The 20,550-nt window shown below is 47.3% G+C and overlaps 1 protein-coding gene across 1 annotated transcript; it reads right to left on the bottom strand.

The window, feature by feature from the left end:
• Positions 1-3,106: 3,106 nt before the first annotated feature.
• On the bottom strand, positions 3,107-20,095 carry LOC104520538 (protein O-mannosyl-transferase TMTC1). The gene is made up of 9 exons (XM_010162253.2): positions 19,954-20,095; positions 16,211-16,317; positions 12,170-12,272; positions 8,905-9,040; positions 7,386-7,530; positions 6,870-7,007; positions 5,961-6,083; positions 4,140-4,217; positions 3,107-3,521 (listed from the first exon to the last, which is right to left on the bottom strand). The coding sequence occupies exons 1-9, from the start codon at positions 20,093-20,095 to the stop codon at positions 3,381-3,383; spliced, it is 1,113 nt and encodes a 370-aa protein (XP_010160555.2). The 3' UTR covers positions 3,107-3,380.
• Between the last annotated feature and the right edge of the window lie 455 nt (positions 20,096-20,550).

Genomic DNA, 20,550 nt, shown 5'->3' on the forward strand with positions numbered 1-20,550 from the left:
AACCTGCTTTGGCAGGGGGGTTGGACTGGATGATCTCCTGAGGTCCCTTCCAACCCCCACCATTCTGGGATTCTGTGGTTCAGCTGGGATTAAGCTCTGTGGATACGTTACCTGCCTAATTCAGGTGAGTGGATGACCACACGCCGTGCCTTCCAACCAACCTGCTGCCCTCACTGGGAGGATGGTCTCCTCTTTATACATTATTCTGCAAGTAAGACAGTGTTGCAAAAATGATAATCCTTCTCCAGGATCTGGGAGGGGAGCACCCAAAGCTATATTAGACTTTAACACGTGCATCGGTTTTAGGAAGTCAAGATCGCTTTGATCAGGTTCTAGGACAAGAACGAGACAATAATTTCTACCAGGTCTCTCAGGAAAGACAAAGTAAGGTTTAAGCCAAAGCTAAAAACACAAAACCAAGTCCTCCCCCTCACAAAACATTACTATAAAAAATACTTTTCCTTCTATATTTTAAAAAATACCTTTCATTGGCCACAATTTCAAGCCACACTGCTGTGGGGCTTGTAGAATATATTTAATATATTTATGTAGTATTTATTTAATATATCTTTATGAGGCAAAGTTTATAGCTGATAGACGTTTTAAAATGAAACATTATCTCCCTCCACCCCTGTCCTTGCGGTACCACGGCAGCCAGCTGGAGCACATGGGGCTTTGGTGAAGCTGCCGTGGTGGGGAGAAGCAGAGAGCTTCATGGTCCAGGTAGTTCTGAATGCCCTAGTAATGAACCATCGACAATTCTGCAATGCACAGTGGGAACCAACTGTTCTCAGAGGCCATTTAAGCTTTGGTTTCCCCATCCACAGGACTCAGTTGGTATGACCTCATCTCCTCCAAGTCATACTAGCAGCACCAGAGCTGTGCAAAGCTACTCCATGCATGGGATCCAGCAGAGCACCTGCACTAGGGGCCTGCAGAAACGTCAGGCCAGCAAGTCTGTGGCCGTAAAAGGTGTGTGAAAAGACAAGGGTTGCTGACCCAGCCCCAGGACCTCAAACCTTGAGGGGAGAAGTGAAAATTCACTTGCCTATTTTGGTCTCAGCTGCTCCCTTGAGAAGCTGGTTTGAAGGAAGAGAGCCCAGAAATGTGTGTCACCACCTTCTCCCTCCGATGGGCTCTCTTTCCCATCTCTGCCCAGCTATAGGCACTGGACAGTCTCCTTGGCCAGTGGGGACCAGCACCTCCCAAGTCCAGCCTCGCCGTGGTGGGTGTACAGCCATAGCTTTAGCAGGTCCACCAGCCCTGGCAGGGCAGACATCTGCACTAGCCTGGACTCCTTCTGGGCTCCAGATGCAGTTGGAGTCATGTCAATAATCTGTCAGTAAGCTGACCACCAGTAGTGGCTAGAGACAAGCTTTTTTAACGAAGCCAGCATTGCTCCCAATGGCTGTCCCATCACGGTGAGTGAATTTGGAGCTTGTTGAGGTGCCGTGGTCAGCACAAACTAAAGCCAGGTGCTCTGTGGGACGCTGCCACGTGGGCTTTTCCTGACAGATGTGTATCAGGGCATCACATACCTAATCTGAACTGTCCTTTCCTAATAATGTCAAACCCTGGGCTGCTCTTCTGCAGGGACTGGGGAGGGACTTTGGCCAAGGGCAGGGAGTGAGAGAACAAGGGGTGATGGCTTGAAAGTGGAAGAGGGGAGATGGAGCTGAGATGTGAGGAAGAAATTCTTTGGTGTGAGGGTGGGGAGACACTGGCCCAGGTTGGCCAGAGAAGCTGTGGCTGCTCCTCCCTTTGAAGTGCTGAAGGCCAGGTTGGATGAGGCTTTGAGCAACCTCGTCTAGTGGAAGGTGTCCCTGCTGATGGCAGGGGGGTTGGAACTGGATGAGCTTTAGGGTCCCTTCCAACCCAAACCATTCGGTAATTATTACTGGTCACAATCAAGCTCAAATACAACAACTTTTACAGCAGTTTCCTGCTGCAAGAGGAACAAACTGATGACCAACCCTGATGTCCAAACTCAAAGGCAGTGGCACCAGGCACAATTCCCACTAACACTCTCTGTGAACCAGTACAAACCCTGGTGGAAGCAGCAGAAGTGCTGTTATTGCAGTGACACTAGGGTCCAACGTGCTGTGCAGCCTTTTGCTTCAGAAACATCATTGGGGGGTTATTCAAGCACGCCTCATTTTTCTTATTTCAGACAATACAAGTCACAGCACCCAGCCATGTGGCCAGCTGTGAGGGATACTGCCCAATTCCTACAAAACAGCAAAAATATATTAATTATTTGATTATTATAAGTTAAATAAATAAAGCTCAAAAATAAAAGCCTCAACTCTGAAGAGAATTTGTCTTCCCACTTCAGTATTTAAAAATACAGAATTATGACTGATCAGCTATAGGCCATTTTCTGGATCTTTTGGGGGAGAGGGTGAGAACACTGTGATAAAGTGTTTTGTCAGTGTTATCACCATGACAAATGGGCTTTGTCCCTGCACACCCATAAAAAAGCCTCCTTAGTACCTTTCCAGGCTGGGAAATCTTCGCTCATCTCCCTGTGGCTTTACTTTACCTCCTATATTGATTAGATTGGTAGGTTTTGGGGGGTTTTTTTACCGGGGACTGGACAGGAGGACAAGTAATCCTAGAGCTTTGTCTTTGGGTGCTTCCATTTCTTTTCAGAGTAATAATTAATTGGCCTGGAGGGAGAGGGCAAAGGGTAAAGCCATATGATATTTGACAACACTGACATCATGAACCTGAATTACTACAAAATGAGTATCTTCTAAGTAAAACATTCAGGTGAGGTTTTCCCTCAAAGGATCGTTTGTCCTGCTTGTAGAATCAACCTTCTAGGGTGATTTTCAGATACCATTTTCCCTTTCTTTAGAATAATTTTCAAGTCATATTTAAACCTGTAAAAGTGGCCACCATTTCCTCAGCATTAACCATATGAAACCTTTTTATGTGACCATAATGACCATCTTTCCTGGCTCAGAACGACCTGGTAGCACTTGCAATGAAGCCCATCAGTGGTACTTTATGTGGATGAGGTGAGCCTGTATTGAGTAGCGGGAGGTGCTGCAATGGATGAGTGCTTTGTCTCCATGGTTTCCCCAGTGACAACCAAGATATTGGAGGTACACATCCCACCCACACTCCCAGTGCAAGTAAAATGAGTTTAGTCTAAACATAAATCTTGATGAAAGGAAGGTTTTCATTCATTCTCCAGCATGTCCCACAGGAGCCAAGTATCTCCTGTAACTTTGGTCAAACATAAGCATGCATTCAACATTTGCCTTCCCTAATTCTAGGTTCTATCAAAGTTCCTTCAGCATCACTTTGAGCAATGGGCTTCCACCTCACTCTTCTCCAAGGGGCATGAGTTTCTTTCCACTGGTGACTGAATGCTATGTTTGGTCTTTCTCCTGGGCTTCCTGAAACCGTTTCTCCAAGCGATCCAGTTTGGCCAGATTCTCCTTCAGCAACTTGCTGTTTGGAACCAGCTGTAAGGCTTTCTCATAGTAGCCACGGGCAGTGACGTAGCTCCCCTACAAAGAAAACAAGTGACAGATCCCATTCGCGTTACCTGACACAGAAAGTTCATTCCTCAGGAATGGTGAAGGCCGTAATAAAAAGGAAAAAGTTTATAGAATTGGATATTGTCAGGTAAAGGGAAGATTTCTTCATTAGGAAACGGATCACCGAGTGCCGTTAGCCTAAATTTGATCAAACACACATGGTAAGATGTCGGTTTACGTTTTTCTGTTACGTTGTACCAGAAGAGTTAATTTTACTCAGCGGTAAGATAGCTTGAGGATATCACACAATGTGACTCCTTAAGAATCAAATCATAATGATATGCTAAAGTATTCAAAAAGATAAGCAACCACAGGGCGGGCTGTCTATTTCCATAATTTCATGGCAGTATTCTGCATCAGATATCTTTATTAAATTAATTAGGTAGAGATGAATCTTAAAAGTCAACTCACGGTGACATTTTTGTTGACCTTCAGTAGGTCAACAACTGAAGCAGGAAAACTTTATTAGAGATGAGCAGGTTGTTCCTTGCAGCCTGACCTCTTAAAATATAAGCTTTACATTCCAGAATACATATTTCCAAGCAAAATGACTAGGAAATTCCAGTGGGGGTGGACAACCTTTCATACCTTGATGTGCTCAATGCCTCCCATGTTCATCCAGGCCTGCGCTTGGTCTGGGTTGAGCTCCACAGCCCGTTTATAGCTCTACATAAAGATGAAACATTTTTAGGTTAAAGAGTCTGACTCTTCAAACAAAACCAGTGCTAGAGGAGAAAGAGAAACAAAGTTTCCTCTCCTTCTGAATCCATTTAAAATATAATTTCAAATTCTTCTCATAAACAATGCACAAGCTGAATATTTCAGTTTCTTTACAGCAGAGGCATCATAACACACTGCTCCACCGCTGAGCTCATCTCGCAGGTTTTCCCTGCGCACAGCACCATACGAGGAGCTACACCAACCCCTGCAACCCTCTCCCTGCCACCATGCACCTCTGGGGGTCTCCAGAACATTCAGGGTCATTTCCCTGGGCAGGTGCCTGCCAACTACAAGCCATACGTGGGCTCTGATGCTCCTTATCTGCAAGGCTTTAATCTGGAGCTGGCAGCAGACCATGGTCCAGACACTGTCATGGAGGTTTCACAAGGACCTGAGGGCAGTTGCTATCCCTCCCCACTGCTTCTGCCACTGTGCATGGGAGAAGGAGCAACATGGACCATCGGGAGTCTGTCCAACAGCACTGTTTTAACGGTGTCACAACAGGAAAGGATTCAAATCAGGATTAGACATCTCTAGGGATACTGAGAATATTCAGAACTGTCCCAATAACATTCTGTGCTATTATTTAACACTGACATCATTTCTGAGCTATCAAGCCGCCTGCTCCATGAGATGAGCCAATCTCTCAGCTACTGGGTAACAAGGTGAGATACACCAACATAGTGGGCTCTCACAGGTGCCCAAGCTCCAGCTGAGCCACCTGGAATTGGCCATCACCAGTAAGACAGGCTGGAGCTGGATGGAACAAGGGTCTGGTCAATGAGAAAAGGCCTAGGCTCCTCGGTAATCTCACCACGACTCTGTACTTAACCTCTCAGAGCAGGGAGCTGTATTTCACAGAATCCCAGTACTGCCTCGATTGGAAAAGACCTCTAAGATCAGAGTCCAACCATGAACCCAACACTGACAAGTCCCCGTCTAACCCATGTCCCTCAGCACTATGTCTACACGACTCTCCAATCCCTCCAGGGATGGGGACTCCACCACTGCCCTGGGCAACCCCTTCCAATGCCTCAGAACCCTTGCAGCAAAGAAATTCTTCCTCACATCCCATCTCAACTGCCCTGGACAAAACTGGAGCCCATTTCCTCTTGTCCTGTCCCTTGCTCCTTGGTTGAACAGATCCACCCCCACCTCTCTGCACCCTCCTCCAAGGGACTTGGACAGAGCCAGAAGGTCTCCCCTCAGCCTCCTTTTCTCCAGGCTCAACACCCCCAGTTCCCTCAGCCACAAGGGAACTCAGCGCACTTGTGCTCCAGACCCTTCCCCAGCTCCGTTCCCTTCTCTGGACACGCTCCAGCACCTCCATCTCCTTCTTGGAGTCAGGGGCCCAACACTGCACCCAGCACTCGAGCTGCGGCCTCACCAGTGCCCAGCACAGGAGGAAGAGAACTTCCCTGGTCCTCCTGGCCACGCTGTTCCTGATACAGGCCAGGATGCCACTGGCCTTCTTGGCCACCTGGGCACTCTGCTGGCTCACAGGAATGAGGAAAAAAGTTGCAGCTAAGTCTGGCAAAGTCAGCTGCCCCATAGCTTTAGCTGTACCACTGCTGAACTGGTGCCGAGCTCCCAAGGCCAACAGCTAGGGTGCATGCACCAGGGAGATGCAATGAGCTAACTCAGTCTCCTAAGCTATGAAACTATCCATAGGGCTCAGAGCAGTCATACCTCGAAAGCCTTGTCAAGGAGATTCTGTTCTCTTAGCTGGTTTCCTTTAGTGAAAAAGAGCTCTGATATGACTTTTGGATCCTTTGGTTTTAGCTGAAGAGCTTTTTCTATAGCTTCAAGTGCCTGTAAAAAACCAAGAGGACATTGTGTCACTGTATTCTGCGCCTTTCCGCTCCTCATTCTCTCCTCACCACTACGGCCTCCCAACACAAGAGTCATCTTCCTCCTTCCCTCGTTTACCCCATGCCATTAACACATGTGGAAATGACATTTTTAGATCCGATGCCTGTGGTTGATGGGCAATGGGGCTGCCAGCAGCAGGAGGGATAAGTGATAAGAAAGCCACACTGCTAAGCTTCAGTCCCACTACATAGGTAAAAAATGTTTTAGTGAAAAAATAGAATCATCAAATGACAGAATGTTGTGACCTGGCAGGGACCCACAAGGATCATCCAGTCCAACTCCTGTCCCTGCACAGGACAAGCCCAACATTCACACCATGTCCCTGAGGGCCTTGGCCAAATGCTGCTGGAATCTTGTCAGGCTTGGTGCCATGAGCACCTCCCTGGGGAGCCTGTGCCAGTGCTCCACCACCCTCTGCCTCAAGAACCTTTTCCTCATGGCCAACCTCACCCTCCCCTGCCACATCTTCCTGCCATTCCCTCTGCTCCTGGCATTCGTTGGTGGCCAGAGAGAAGAGATCAGCGCCTGCCCCTCCTCTTCCCCTTGGGAGGAAGTTCTAGACTGCCATGAGATCTCCTCTCAGTCTCCTCTTCTCCAGGCTGAACAAACCAAGTGCCTTCAGCCTCTCCTCATACCCTTCCCCTCTAAACCCTTCCCCAGTGTTGTGTCCCTCCTCTGGACTCTCTCTAGTAGCTTCAGAACAAGGGTACCCTGTGGTCACAGTACCTTGGCATAGTGCTCCTGCTTGCTGTAGATGGCTGACAGAAGGCGGTAGCACTCCAGACACACCACATCCTCATTGAGTAGATGGTTCGTCATCTTTTCAGCTTCTCTTGTCTGCCCCATCATTGCCAAAACCTGAGCCTACAAAGATGCATTATAAAGGGTTAAGATCGTAAAAAAGCTCAGCTTTCTTTAAAACACAATGCTGCACCCAGCACCTCGTGCTGGGCTCCTGTTTCTCCTGTTGGTGATGTTAAGAGGTACCTCAAGGAAAGGTGGAAAGACTAACCCTTCCTAGCAAGTAAGGGGCAGCTCAGATTTTCTCCATGCCAGCTGGAGAGGCAGTGTCTGAGACAAGGGGCTAAGGTCAGGAGGGGTAAAGAGGGTGGGAGAGATGGTGGCTGAATGGCTGGTGTGGAGGTAGAACCAAGCTCTGAGCCCTGGGCCACATTCACACTAAGACAGTTATCCCTCCGCACTTTTGTGGCCCTGCCCTGGCCGAGCTCACCCCACACTCACCAGCGCCAGGCGGATCTCTCTGTTCGAAGGCTGCAGTGATGCTGCTTCTCTGTAAATCTGCAATGCTTCTTCATAGCGCCCAGTGTTGTAATACAGAGCCCCCAGCGGGGACAGGGTTTCAGCCTTCCGGGAAACCTTCAGTGCCCTGGAATTTGGGAGAAGAGATGTGTGGTGGTTTCACTTCTTTGGCTGCAGCCAAACACAGTCACGTGCTCACTCTTCTCCCCCCAGGCAGGAGGGGAGAGAATTGGAAGGAAAACGGTGAGAAGACTCATAGGTTGAAATAAAAACAACTTACTAATTGAAATAAAATGATAATGATAATAACAGTACTAAGAGAATATGCAAATGAGTGATGCCCAGTGCAGTTGCTCACCACCCACTGACCGATGCCCAGCCTGTCCCAGCCAGTGATCCTGGAGCACAGACAGTCCCCAAACCCAAACCACAGAAGAGCGAGAGCCTGAGCGATCCCTGAGAGAATCCCCCTGATTTCCAGTCAGCCCTGGTTCATGTCCTGCCCATGCTGGGATAGGAGATGGAATATCCCATTGGCAGAGCCAAATGCCAATTTGGGGTTTTGCTAATTACTGCGCTTCCCCCCTCCCAGCCCTTTGCACCTGCAACTCCCCAAACACAATGAGCTTGGGCTGCAGCAGCAACTAATGACACTGGTACCTGATCAACATTCTTCTCATCACAAATCCCACACTGAACCCAACACACAGCTGCTCCAGCTGCTGAGAAGAACATTAACTCTGTCCCAGCAAAACCAGGACAAGATGCTTCCAGGTGGTGTGGGGATCAAAGTGGAAGAGCAAGGTGTGGCTTGTGCTGGGATGGAACAGCTCTGCATCCTGCTCACCCCACCCTGAGGAGCACCAATTTAAGGTCCCAGGGAGGGATGAGTGTGCCCACAGCAGCAATCCCTCTGGCCACCCAAGAAGGGGAGAGGGCCACCTCCAAAGTGCAGGTGAGCACGGAGCAGGGGTGGGGATGGCTGATGGTGGCACAACCTGGAGACTGTGAGCACAAATACAGATGCTAAAAAGGAGGCAAAGACCTCCCCCCAAACCAGTCCACCCTGCTGCATAATGGGAATCAGAGCCTGTCTACTGGTACATTGCTGGGAAGTTCCTGATGGTGCCAAGGTTTTGGTGCCGGGCTGTGCAGCATCCATAGACCAGCTCTGAGCAGGGTGGGAGTCACACTAAGAACCTGCTCATGCCACCAAGAAACCTCTGACTTTATCATTAGAGCATAAACCCAGCAGTGTGTCCATCCTGGGTGCTTGGGAACGGTCCAGATAAGTCAACACTGCCTGAGTCCATACTGCTTCTCCAAGCACCCCTCAAAAATATCCAAATTAGCAATGGTAAATCAGGTTTCCAAAGGATGGAGAAGGAAGGGAGGAAAACCCAAACGTGCACTGACAGATGAATGTATCAGAGGGTCTTTAGCAGAGACAAGCTGTACAGGGGGAAGAGGGAAACCCCTGCCTCCCCTCCCAAATTCTTACCGCTTGTACCACACTTCAGCCTCTTTGTTCTGCCCCAGGGAGCGGTGAAGCCTGCCCAGGTTCACCATGGCCACGTGGTGAGCAGGGCTGAGGCGGATGGCCTGCCTGTAGTGGGACACAGCTCGCTCAGGAGCCCCTGGAGAGGAAAAGAGCTGTTCAACTGGTGCATCAGAAAAATCCCGTCGCAAATTCAGCACGCGGTAACGCTCTGGGTTGTCTTTCATCTATTGCTCTATGGGTGGGAACTATTTTGAGAAAGAAAACCTGCCTCAGCCTTTCAAGATGAAGTGTAAGGAAAGTTGCTGTCCAAACTAAGATTTAGGCTCCAATCTTCAGAGATGCTCCTGAGAAAGAGATTTTCTAAGGGTGGGTTTTTGCAAGTTGAGGGTACAGTGACCAGAAGACTACAGTCTGAAACTCCCATCATGCTATAGAGGGGACGCATCCGCTGTGCTAAGAGCACACAGAGAGGAGAGCAGGACATGTGTCCCATCTCCTGGTAGAGCGTCCTACCACCCTGACCCACTGGAGACAAGGGCAATGGAGACATGGAGAACACGTCACTCAATATTCCCCACAACCCCACCAGAGCTGAAAATAGTTTCAGCTCTTTCCACACAGAGACTATTCCCTCCACCTCCGTTGCATTGGCCCTACTCAGTCTCTATGTGTTGCTCAACAGGACTGGGAGTAGCTACCATTGACCAGCTAATTCCTACCTCCAGGCAATAAATCCCAGACCAGAGGTGCCCAGGTGCCTATTTTGGAGGATGTAGGCACCGTCTCTGTGTTGTAGAGGAGCCATTGGGTGGCACTGCTTCACTGTGCAAAAATGTCTACTGGCACAAGGTCCTGCAGTCCGTGACATCACCCAGCATCACATAAATACAATACTGTGCAAAAAGAAAGGGGCCAGAAAACTGGCCCCTTAAAAAACTTAAAGTTCTGTTTCACAGAATCCCAGTACTGCCTAGACTGGATAAGACCTTTAAGATCATGGAGTCCAATCATGAACCCAAGACTGACAAGTCCCCGACTAACCCATGTCCCTCAGCACTGTGTCTACACCACTCTGAAATCCCTCCAGGGCTGGGGACTCTACCACGGCCCTGGGCAACCCCTTCCAATGCCTCAGAACCCTTGCAGCAAAGAAATTCTTCCTCACATCCCATCTCAACTGCCCTGGCCACAACTGGAGCCCATTTCCTCTTGTCCTGTCCCTTGCTCCTTGGTTGAACAGACCCACCCCCACCCCTCTCCACGGGACTTGCACAGAGCCACAAGGTCTCCCCTCAGCCTCCTTTTCTCCAGGCTCAACAACCCCAGTTCCCTCAGCTGGGAACTCAGCACACTTGTGCTCCAGACCCTTCCCCAGCTCTGCTGCCCTTCTCTGGACATGATCCAGCACCTCCATGTCCAGGAGGGAGAGTGACTTCATACATGGGCAGAGAATGACAGGACAAGGGGAAATGGTTTGAAACTAAGAGAGGGGAGATTTAGGCGAGATATGAGGAGGAAATTTTTCACCCTGAGGGCGGTGAGCCAGTGTCCCAGGTTGGCCAGAGAAGCTGTGGCTGCTCCTCCCTGGAAGTGTTTGCGGCCAGGTTGGATGAGGCTTTGAGCAACCTGGTCTAGTGGAAGGTGTCCCTGCTGATGGCAGGGGGGGTGGAACTGGACCCTTCCAACCCAAACCAGTCTATGATTCCATGGCTCTCCAGAGGTGACACTTGCTTGAGGCTAGTTGCACAAAACCCCACAGGTGATCTGGAGCTGTGCTTCACAGCATCTCCCTGTGCCTGCTGGGGAAAAGCACAGCCTGTGAGCAGCTCCCTGCCAGCCACTTCTTTCACACCTTGTCACGTCTGCAGGAGAGTTATTCACACATCATGCCTGAAGTATCAAACGTCAGTGGGTTTTTTTTCTTGTTGTTTGTGCACAGTGAAGTGCAGGAGTAAACCACGAAAAGCTTAGGTGTGACTTTGGCAGAATACACAAGCGCAAAGAATAGAAAGTGCACTGCACTGCATTCGAACCACGATTTTTGGCAGGAATAGGGCAGTTTATCTGGGATGCGAAGCAAAGATGATCCAACGTCAGTGTAAAATTACCGGCAATTTTTTATTATTTGCAAGCTTGAGTTTTGCCAGGGCACAAATTCAGAACCTCTGTTGCTAAAGCCATGATGCTTTTTTTCATTATGAATACTCACTTTGGCTTTGTATTTCTTTCACACTGGTACTGCACTGCACTGTGAGCCGGGCGAGGGAGGGGATCGTCCCGCTCTGCTCTCACCTTCAGCACTGGGGGCAGTTTGGGCACCACAGGAGAAAAAGGATCTAGAGCTCCTGGAGAGTGTCCAGAGGAGGGACACAACATTGGGGAAGGGTTTAGAGGGGAAGGGTATGAAGAGAGGCTGAAGGCTCTTGGTTTGTTCAGCCTGAAGAGGAGACTGCGTTCTAGAACTCCCGCCCAAGGGGAAGAGGAGGGGCAGGCGCTGATCTCCTCTCTCTGGCCACCAACGAATGCCAGGAGCAGAGGGAATGGCAGGAAGATGTGTCAGGGGAGGGTGAGGTTGGCCATGAGGAAAAGGTTCTTGAGGCAGAGGGTGGTGGAGCACTGGCACAGGCTCCCCAGGGAGGTGCTCATGGCACCAAGCCTGACAAGATTCCAGAAGCATTTAGACAAAGTGCTTGAGTCCAGGGAAGTTGGATGGGAACCAGGAGCTCGGAAAATAAAGACTTTGGATGTCATTACAAAACTCTGAGAAATCAATTCACCTCCGAGTATCTTAGGTTTTGTTTTCACAGATGATTGTGGTTTAAAAGCCATGGTTGTTTCTTTAGCGGCGGCACTCAACCTTACAGCTGAAGAGCTGCTTTCTCACCAAGTAGAGTTGCAAGTGCTCCAAAGACCATAATGATTCACTTGTGTACCTGGGATTTGGTTTGACGCAGTCAGGCTTTCCTGGAGAAACAGTAGCATTGTCAGGGTGCTAACCCAGCTCAAATTGAAGAGGACAACCTCCGTGTGAAGACGGGGAGAAACACTGTAGGAAACAGCCGGGTTGAATGCCACTGCCGCATCGTGCCTGCAGTGATTACAAATATCTGTATGCTCTGCCACCTCAGCAGCACAGGGATAGTTCTGCAGGAGGCACATCTATTGCTTTGGAAGCTTCTGACATCCTTTCAGATGCCTACTCTGAATAAAACAAATCAAAGCAAATACAGCAGAGAGGAAAAATCCCTTGCTCCTTTTTACTCACCCGCATCGACCAAGAAAACACCGTAGTTGTTATGCAGATCGGAGCTCTCTGGACAATTTTCTATGCCAGCCTTATAGACCTCCTCCGCTTCCTTCAGCCGTTCCTTAAAAGAGAAGGAGATTTCTTAGCCATGGCAGAAAGGGCAATCCTTAAGGTCTCTTCCAACACAAACCATTCTATGATTCTATGAAACCCTGGAGCCTCCAGGGCTTTCTCTGGATTTAAAGGGTGTGCCTGACGGCAGCTTTTGCTCTGTAGCTGCTGAAATGTGTGGACTCCTTTCTCACCTCCTATTTCACAACTGGAGAGCTGGAATTAACTGCATTGGAATAATATGACTTGATGAAAGCACACAGTCTGCCATGGTTAAGCGCTTTCACATTTACATGATAAAAGGTCAGCCAGCAGAAAAGATAAGTGTGTGATAAAACACAGAAACACGTTTTTTTAAAAGTGCCTGAGTTTGGACATTTTGGATATAGTTATATGAATCTGACATCATTATCCCGCAGGGTCAAGAAAAGTGTAGCAATTGTCAGAATTGACTAAAACAAAGAGCAACTTTTTGAGAAAGCACCTGTGTCACCAAGACATGAGCAAACATATTTTCAAAGCTTTCTGGATGAATTTCTTTTCCTCTGATTTTAATTTTCAGCCAAAGAATGTGGCTTTGTGTGCATATATGTCAGCTTTCTTCATTTTCGATCCTGAACATAAACCTGATCTTTAAAGCATGGAAGGGCTGCGTTAAACTGGGTGAGCAGTGTACCATCTCAAAACACACTCACCAATATTGAGCACTTTTAGCATTTTTTTCACAGTTGCATTGCTTTTTTTGGCCCCTAACATCTTGCCCCTACATGCCTCAGGCTCAGCACAGTCTCTGAGATGATTTCTCTAACAAAGTGTTTGCATTAAGCATGGTCAGAAATTGGGAAGGGTGGGACCAGCTTTTTGTGCCAGAGTTTTCTCCCTCGCAGCCTCTCCTCTCCTTGAGAGAAATATTCTTAAGTTCATCAAAGCTTGATTCTCATTAACACTTAATAATGCCATTCCCAGACCTTCATGAAACATTCATCAACCTCACAAAATTCAGAAGATTGGCTTAAAAAATGTATGAGATTTTTATGATATTAAAAAAACCCCAAAACCTCCATGCATGAGAGGATCTCTCAGCTGAACTCCAGGGTTTTTAAGTCTATTTTTTTTATGGCTCAGTTTTTCAGTCTGGTTACGCCTGAGTGGGCTCTCCTTTGCAGCTAAGTGGGTTAAAAAGTTTCCTTTTCTTAGTGTAGGCTGATATTATTACACACACATTCCTCAAATCACTTGAATCCAGAAACTAGGGCCTGCAAAGAGCGATCAAGGAGCCCAAGACAGCTGAGGAAACTGCAAGTTCTGGGGAGAAGATGCTGTTCAAGTGCATCAGAGTAAATCCTGTGGAACCAGCATTTCAGGAGGGTTGTGAAAACAGTACACAAAACTGTTTCATTTCTGATATTAGCACCACTGCAGCCAGCATGGAAAACAAGCAAAACAACAATACATTGTGAGGGAGTTACGATACCCAGCAGAAAGAGCAGTAAGAAGGGCAGGTGCTTATAAAAGGCACAAACAAACCAAACTGTTTTATACAACGTGGTGGTGGCTTTTTCCATGTCAGCTCTGGCTTCATAATCAACTACCAAAGACAGAAAAGGGCAATTACATCAAGTAACAGGCTAATTCCCTGGTACATGAGATAGTCTTTACAGAGCACTTTTTACAGCTGTAGGAGGAAAGGACCCCTAAGTCCTATTTTGGATTCACTGCATTTAAGATAGGGGGGAACACACTGTGTGGGACCCACCAAGACAACCCCAGCACTATTTCACTGACCCATGTCCAGCCATTCTTCCCCTGACTCCAAGAAGGACATGGAGGTGCTGGAGCGTGTCCAGAGAAGGGAACGGAGCTGGGGAAGGGTCTGGAGCACAAGTGTGCTGAGTTCCCTTGTGGCTGAGGGAACTGGGGTTGTTGAGCCTGGAGAAAAGGAGGCTGAGGGGAGACCTTCTGGCTCTGTGCAAGTCCCTTGGAGGAGGGTGGAGAGAGGTGGGGGTGGGTCTGTTCAACCAAGGACCAAGGGACAGGACAAGAGGAAATGGCCTCCAGTTGTGGCCAGGGCAGTTGAGATGGGATGTGAGGAAGAATTTCTTTGCTGAAAGGGTTCTGAGGCATTGGAAGGGGCTTCCCAGGGCAGTGGTGGAGTCCCCATCCCTGGAAGGATTGGAGAGTCGTGTAGACATAGTGTTGAGGGACATGGTTTGGGCATGGTGGTGTTGGGTTGACAGTTGGATTTGATGATTTTAAAGGTCTTTTCCAACCTTAATGATTCTATGATTCTATGACATGGTGTTAAAAGCCTGCAGGAAATTGCTCTTTTCTGAGGAAACTGTACTAACTATCTTTTTTCCCCATCACTTACTCAAGTCACAAGAGGATGAACAATTTATATTTAAGAGTAGATGAATTATTGGTGGAGTTACTAATGGCATTTGCTTTGGGTAGAAGGCCTCAGGACTTTATAACGGTTTTAATGCTCTGTTGACCTTACAATCAATGGTTCTAATTAATAATTTCAATTAATATTAAAACCAGTTATTACTGCAGAGGACTCATTTCCTACACTTGCAGGAGACTCTTCATTGATGGTCTTATTCAAAACACAGCTCCCACTCAACGAGGTTCTTCCTTCAATTCTTACCCTATATTTCTAGGTCCCAGCAGCTGATCTTATCATAGAATCACAGAATGGTTTGGATTGGAAGGGACCTTAAAGATCATCTAGTTCCAATCCCCCTGCCATCAGCAGGGACCCCTTCCACTAGATCAGGTTGCTCAAAGCCTCATCCAGCCTGGCCTTCAACACTTCCAGGGAGGGGGCATCCACAACTTCCTTGGGCAACCTGTTCCAGTGTCTGACCACCCTCACAGTGAAGAACTTCTTCCTAATATCTCATCTAAACCTCCCCTCTTTCAGCTTGAACCCATTTCCCCTTGTTTGGTCATTAGTTGTCCTTATGAAAAGTCCTTCCCCAGCTTTCTTGTAGGCCCTTCAGGTATAGGAAGGCCGCTATAAGATAATATTAAAATACATGAAAGTCAATTAAAAGGGAAAATAACATAGCACATATTTCAGTAATGCACATGTTTCATCGGTGAATTGTGCAGAGTGCCTACATCACTGAAGAAGCCTAAAGGAGAACAAGACCTCTGCTTAAGAGTTTTGCTGAAATGTATCCATTTCCCTTACAGAGAGGAGATTTCACTAAGCAGATTAACGGAAAACAGGGAAGGATTATATTCTTCTGCTTTGTCTGCATATGCATTTGGCAACCTTTTAAGAAAGCTTTAGCATCCTGTGCTATGGAACAGTTAGATCTGAAACTTTGGGGAGGAAAAAATCTGGTTTTGAGGGATTGAGGGATTTCAGAGTGGTGTAGACATAGTGCTGAGGGACATGGGTTAGTCGGGGACTTGTCAGTGTTGGGTTAATGAGTGGACTCGATGATCTCAAAGGTCTTTTCCAATCGAGGCAACTCTACGATTCTGTGAATTTGGGCTGCAGAGGTCACCTGGTTTCTGACATTTCCTAGCCTTGGAGTGATTCCTTATGAAATCTCAAGGTTATCTACTTAGGTTTGTGCGCCTGAGGGGGAAGCACTCACCTACTCTACCATCACAACATTCAAGGTGCGATGGATTAAGTCTTCTCCGCAGATGGGCAGAGCTGCAGAGAGGGTATTTACCCACAACCTCAACACTGCTTTAACTCAGAGCCACGTCATGTGGCTGTAATCACCCACTGCCAGTGAGTTGCCTCCTACCCTGAAAACGTCACCTCTAAAGCCACCCGAGAGCTCTCTGCCGGCAGTGGCAGACCCACGCCTGCCACCACATGTGTGTAAGGGAAGGGTGCTCCACTGCGATGCACAGGAGGTACTGTGGCTGTGGCAGCAGCGCACGCACACGCGGCCCAAGAGCTCGAGCGGTGCCCGTTACCTGTTCGGCGAGCAGCGAGGCCAGGCTGGAGTAAGCGTCCGCAAACTCTGGGCCGTACTTAATAGAGTCCCGCAGTAAGATGACAGCTTCTTTCTTCTTCCCTTGGGACCTGCAGGGAAGGAGGGGAAAAAATTAAATAAATGCTCCGTTAAGCACGTTTAGGTCATCCCACCAATGATGTAAAGTCCCTGGCTTGATGTGTTCAACAAGGACTACACGATTCCCTCGTGCCTCCTCTCAACCGCGCGCACACCGAGCATCTCCTCGGCCCATCACTGTTTCCATACGTTGTTCTCAGGAGCTGGGAGGACACAGGCTTTAGTGAGTCTGCCATTTGGTCTCCTATTCTGGTGACTGTCGTATTGAACACTATGCAGTCATCCCAGGAAAACAAACCGCTCCCAAAACAGTGCGTTCCTCAACCTCTCACACTGAAGAGCAAAAAAAGGATTTTATTTTGGCTATCAGGCCATGTGCTCTGTCTGAGGAGTCATACTGGATTTTGTGAACTTCTCCAGTCCTACTGTACATCTCCTCTCAAATACGTCAACTTCTGCCCCATCCATCGCATCAGGAGTTAAAGATACAGGAAGGACAAGACAGCAAAAGTGTCCCCAGGCATGAAGTACTGCACAAGACCCTCCCAGTGATGTCCTAGGGAAGTCACATGCCCTGTGGGAAGGGATGCTGTTCGGGTTACACCAGGTTTGCACTCAGCTGCTGGAAGTCTGGCCCCAGTCATGTCACTGAGACTGACCTGGGAACAGGATGTTTGCTCTCACCAACCCTGCTCTCACCTGTAGGCTGGAGACACCAAAACACTTGCATGTCCTTAAAAAAAGTCTTTGCATATTCCCAGACAAAACCTACTACAGATTCAGTTATGACTTAGTTCAATTAATCTGTTGAAATTAAAATATTGCTAAATTAAATCTGCCTGGGATCCCTAAATAATTCCTTAGTGAGTTGATCATTGGGCTAGAGGAATCTGTTCTTCAGATCCTAAGGGTTATGAACAGAGATTGCTGAGAGATGGCTATGCTGATGAGCCAGGGGTTTTTCCAGCTGTGCATTTATTGCCATGGAAAATGGAAAAGGTTTCCTGAACAAAAATTTAAGGATGTTTATTTACTTGAGCTACAGTATCACTCTGTATTTCTTTCCTTGGGAAAATGAGAAGGTTTCCCGAACAAACATCTAAAGATGTTTAGTTGGACTGGAACAACATTTTTCTTGTGTTGGGTGTACAAAGCATAAGAATATCAGAGCTTAGGAAAAGAAATAAAGGGCTCTGGGACACAGAAAATACGTGAACACCTTGCCGCTTTGGATTTCATCTGAGTGCCATGGTCAAGTAACCAGATCTTGTTTATAAGGTGCAAATTTCAGCCGATAATATATGTGGCTTTGCAGATTTTTTTTTTTCCCTTTCTAGTTGTGTAACTGGAAGAATATTTTGCCTGTGCATTAAGCTAAGTAAAACCAGTTGTGCTGGTCTTTTTCTTCTTCCAGCCGTGTTCTGTATAAATCACATGAGTGTAGCAAAAACAAATAAAGAACCACTTTTCTCCTACGCTAATTAAAGACTAGCTAGCCTGTCAATTTATAAAACTTTTTGGATCCCTTGGCTGGAGTTTCATGGCACATTTGTCTAAATCAAAAACAGATGAGTGCTTTATAAAGGTATTGATGTTTGGGAAAAAAAATAAAGAGGAAATGCCAGCTACAGAAATAAAAGGATTAAGTGATCCACTCGGCAGCAGTAAAAGTTCCCATTAAGCACATGCATGCACTCTGAACATGGGGCAGCCCTCTAATTACTCTTTTTTTTCCTTCAAAACGGCCTTTTCTTTTTTTGTTTGATCCAAGAACAATGGTTGTCTCCTGAAAGCGGGGATAGAAAGGGAAAGATTATGACATCTTTTTATGTGACAGACTGAATTCCATTAAGAAAAGCAGATCCAGTCATTTCTCAGAGGGCTCAGACCTTCACAATACCAAGCACCCTGGTCAAGCACTTAAATGTGTCCTTAACTTTTACGTATGCAAGTTGAAAATTAATTACTGGCTGAAGTGCTTTCCTGGAACAACGCCAACTTTGCAGGATGGAGGCCATCGCTGATATAAATCTCCTGGAATTTGGGAGAGCAGAGAACATTGGAAGAACATTCTGATACACTAATTTACCATAAACTGGGGATCTGGAGCAGGAAAAGCCAGGTAATGTATACCTTGGCTATGACAGAGAGAGGAACAAATTCAACTGACACGATGAGTCTATGATCACTTAATCCAATTTTTCCCCAAATTACCTTGCCTTACAATACCCTCTCCTGACTCCCTCTTCCACTCAAGCTCCCAGCTTCCCCTCTGCAATCAGCGTGCTCGAGCCGAGAGCAAGGAAGAGCTCTTCTCACCGGGAACATCTCTTCCATATTTTCACAAGTTGGAGAAGCATCAGCTGAAACCACCCCAGTGCTGCACGGGGCTGCGTGTGGGCTGTGAGCACTGAGGCAAATTTCATTTGCAACAGAAAGAGCCACCTAGGAATTCATGCTCTAGAAGACTTTCTAACTTTCAAAATGTGATTTATTTTGTGAAGTTAGTTTGACTGCATTAAAGCCAGAAACATACAACTCAACAAGGGCTCTACAACGGTTCTGAACATCTCATCTTGGCTTCACACCATAATCCAAGGGGAGCTTGCTGGGTCTAACTCTGTCTCTCTCAAAGGAAGCCTCTAAGCTGGTTCAACTCCTTGGTTTAAAACCGATTAAGATAATTTAGATGCACTCTTTTACCATTCATCTAGACTATGTAGATGACACCAAAGTGGGGGAGCGGGCAATACCCTGCAAGGCTGGGCTGACAGGAACCTCATGAAGTTCGACAAAAGCAAACACAAGTCCTGCACCCAGAATGGGACAGCTCATTGAACAACCAGAGGTTGGGGGATGATTGGGACCCTGGTGGACAACAACTTGACCGTAGGCCAGCAATGTACCATACATGGCAAAGGTGGCCAAGAGTAGGTCCAGGATCCTTCCCCTTTATATGATACTTCTGAGACCACACCTGGAACAATGTCCAGAGTTGGGCTCCCCAGTGTGGGAAAGGCATGGACTTACTGAAGGAAGCCCATCAGAGGGTCACTAAAGAAGGTCAAGGCTGGAGCACCGGTCGCACTGAGGAGAGGTTGAGTGAGCTGTATCTGTGAAGCCCAGAGAAGGTTCAGGGGTGACTTCAGTGCTGCCTGCAACTACCTGGCTGGAGGATACAGAGAAGCTAGAGCCAAACTCTTCTCAGAGGTGACAGGACAAGAGGCAACAGACACAAGTAGGAACATAGGAAATTCTGATTAAATAAAAGGAGAAATATTTTCTATGATAAGGGTGGTCAAACACTAGAAGAGGCTGCACAGAGTGACTGTGGCATCTCTGTCCTTTGAGGTGTTCAAGATTCAACTGGACGCAGACCTGAGCAACCTGATCCCATTAGACTTGCTCTGTGCAGCAGGCCTGACCAAGGGATCTCCAGAGGTCTGTTCCAACCTAAGCTATTTTCTTTTAATCTACTGTAAATTCAATGCTGCCAGAGTTTGGGGTTTTTTATAAACAGGCTACAATGTGTATGTGATACTGATGGATAACTACAGCGCTTCATGCAACACAGAGTATCCTAACCAGAGACCATCAGAAAGCCAGAGGCAGCATCACTGAGCACTGCCACCGAGTTTGACTCACCATTGATAAAGGTGTTGAAGAGCACCGGTCCCAAGACTGATCCCTTGGGGACACCACTTGTCACCAGCCTCCGCCTGGACATAGAGCCATTCGCCACAACCCTCTGGCTGCAACCATACAGCCAATTCTTTATCCAGTCCATCCTTCAAATCCATCTCTCTCCAATTTAGAGAGAAGGATGTGGTGTGTGTGCCTGTCCAGAAGCCTGTACTGGAGAGGGCAGACAGTCCTCCTTCCTCTGAATACATGGGTTTGCTAAACTGGCACTAAATCATGGCAACCAACGCACAGGACACCTTGTGTGTTACTCTACACTCAGAAAAGAATCAGTCCTTTGAATAAAATCAAGATTTCAATGGACGTTCTTTTTAGGCATTTCACTTTCCCCTTGAGAATGCAGCTCTAACACTCTCCAAGCACGTAAGAGTTATGAGGCTTTTCTTCCTAAGAAATAGTGCACTGAGTATTGGAGTGATTAAGGTATGGATAGATACAGTACCACAAATAATAAGTTCTCTCCCATTCTTCCTGAAACAGAAAACTGAGATAAATGTTTACTTCTGTGGTGGCTGCACTGGGTCAGCAGCCAAACCCAGC

This window comes from Antrostomus carolinensis, unplaced genomic scaffold (genome assembly GCF_000700745.2).
Source record: "Antrostomus carolinensis isolate BGI_N321 unplaced genomic scaffold, ASM70074v2 scaffold15722, whole genome shotgun sequence".
Classification (NCBI taxonomy): domain Eukaryota; kingdom Metazoa; phylum Chordata; class Aves; order Caprimulgiformes; family Caprimulgidae; genus Antrostomus; species Antrostomus carolinensis.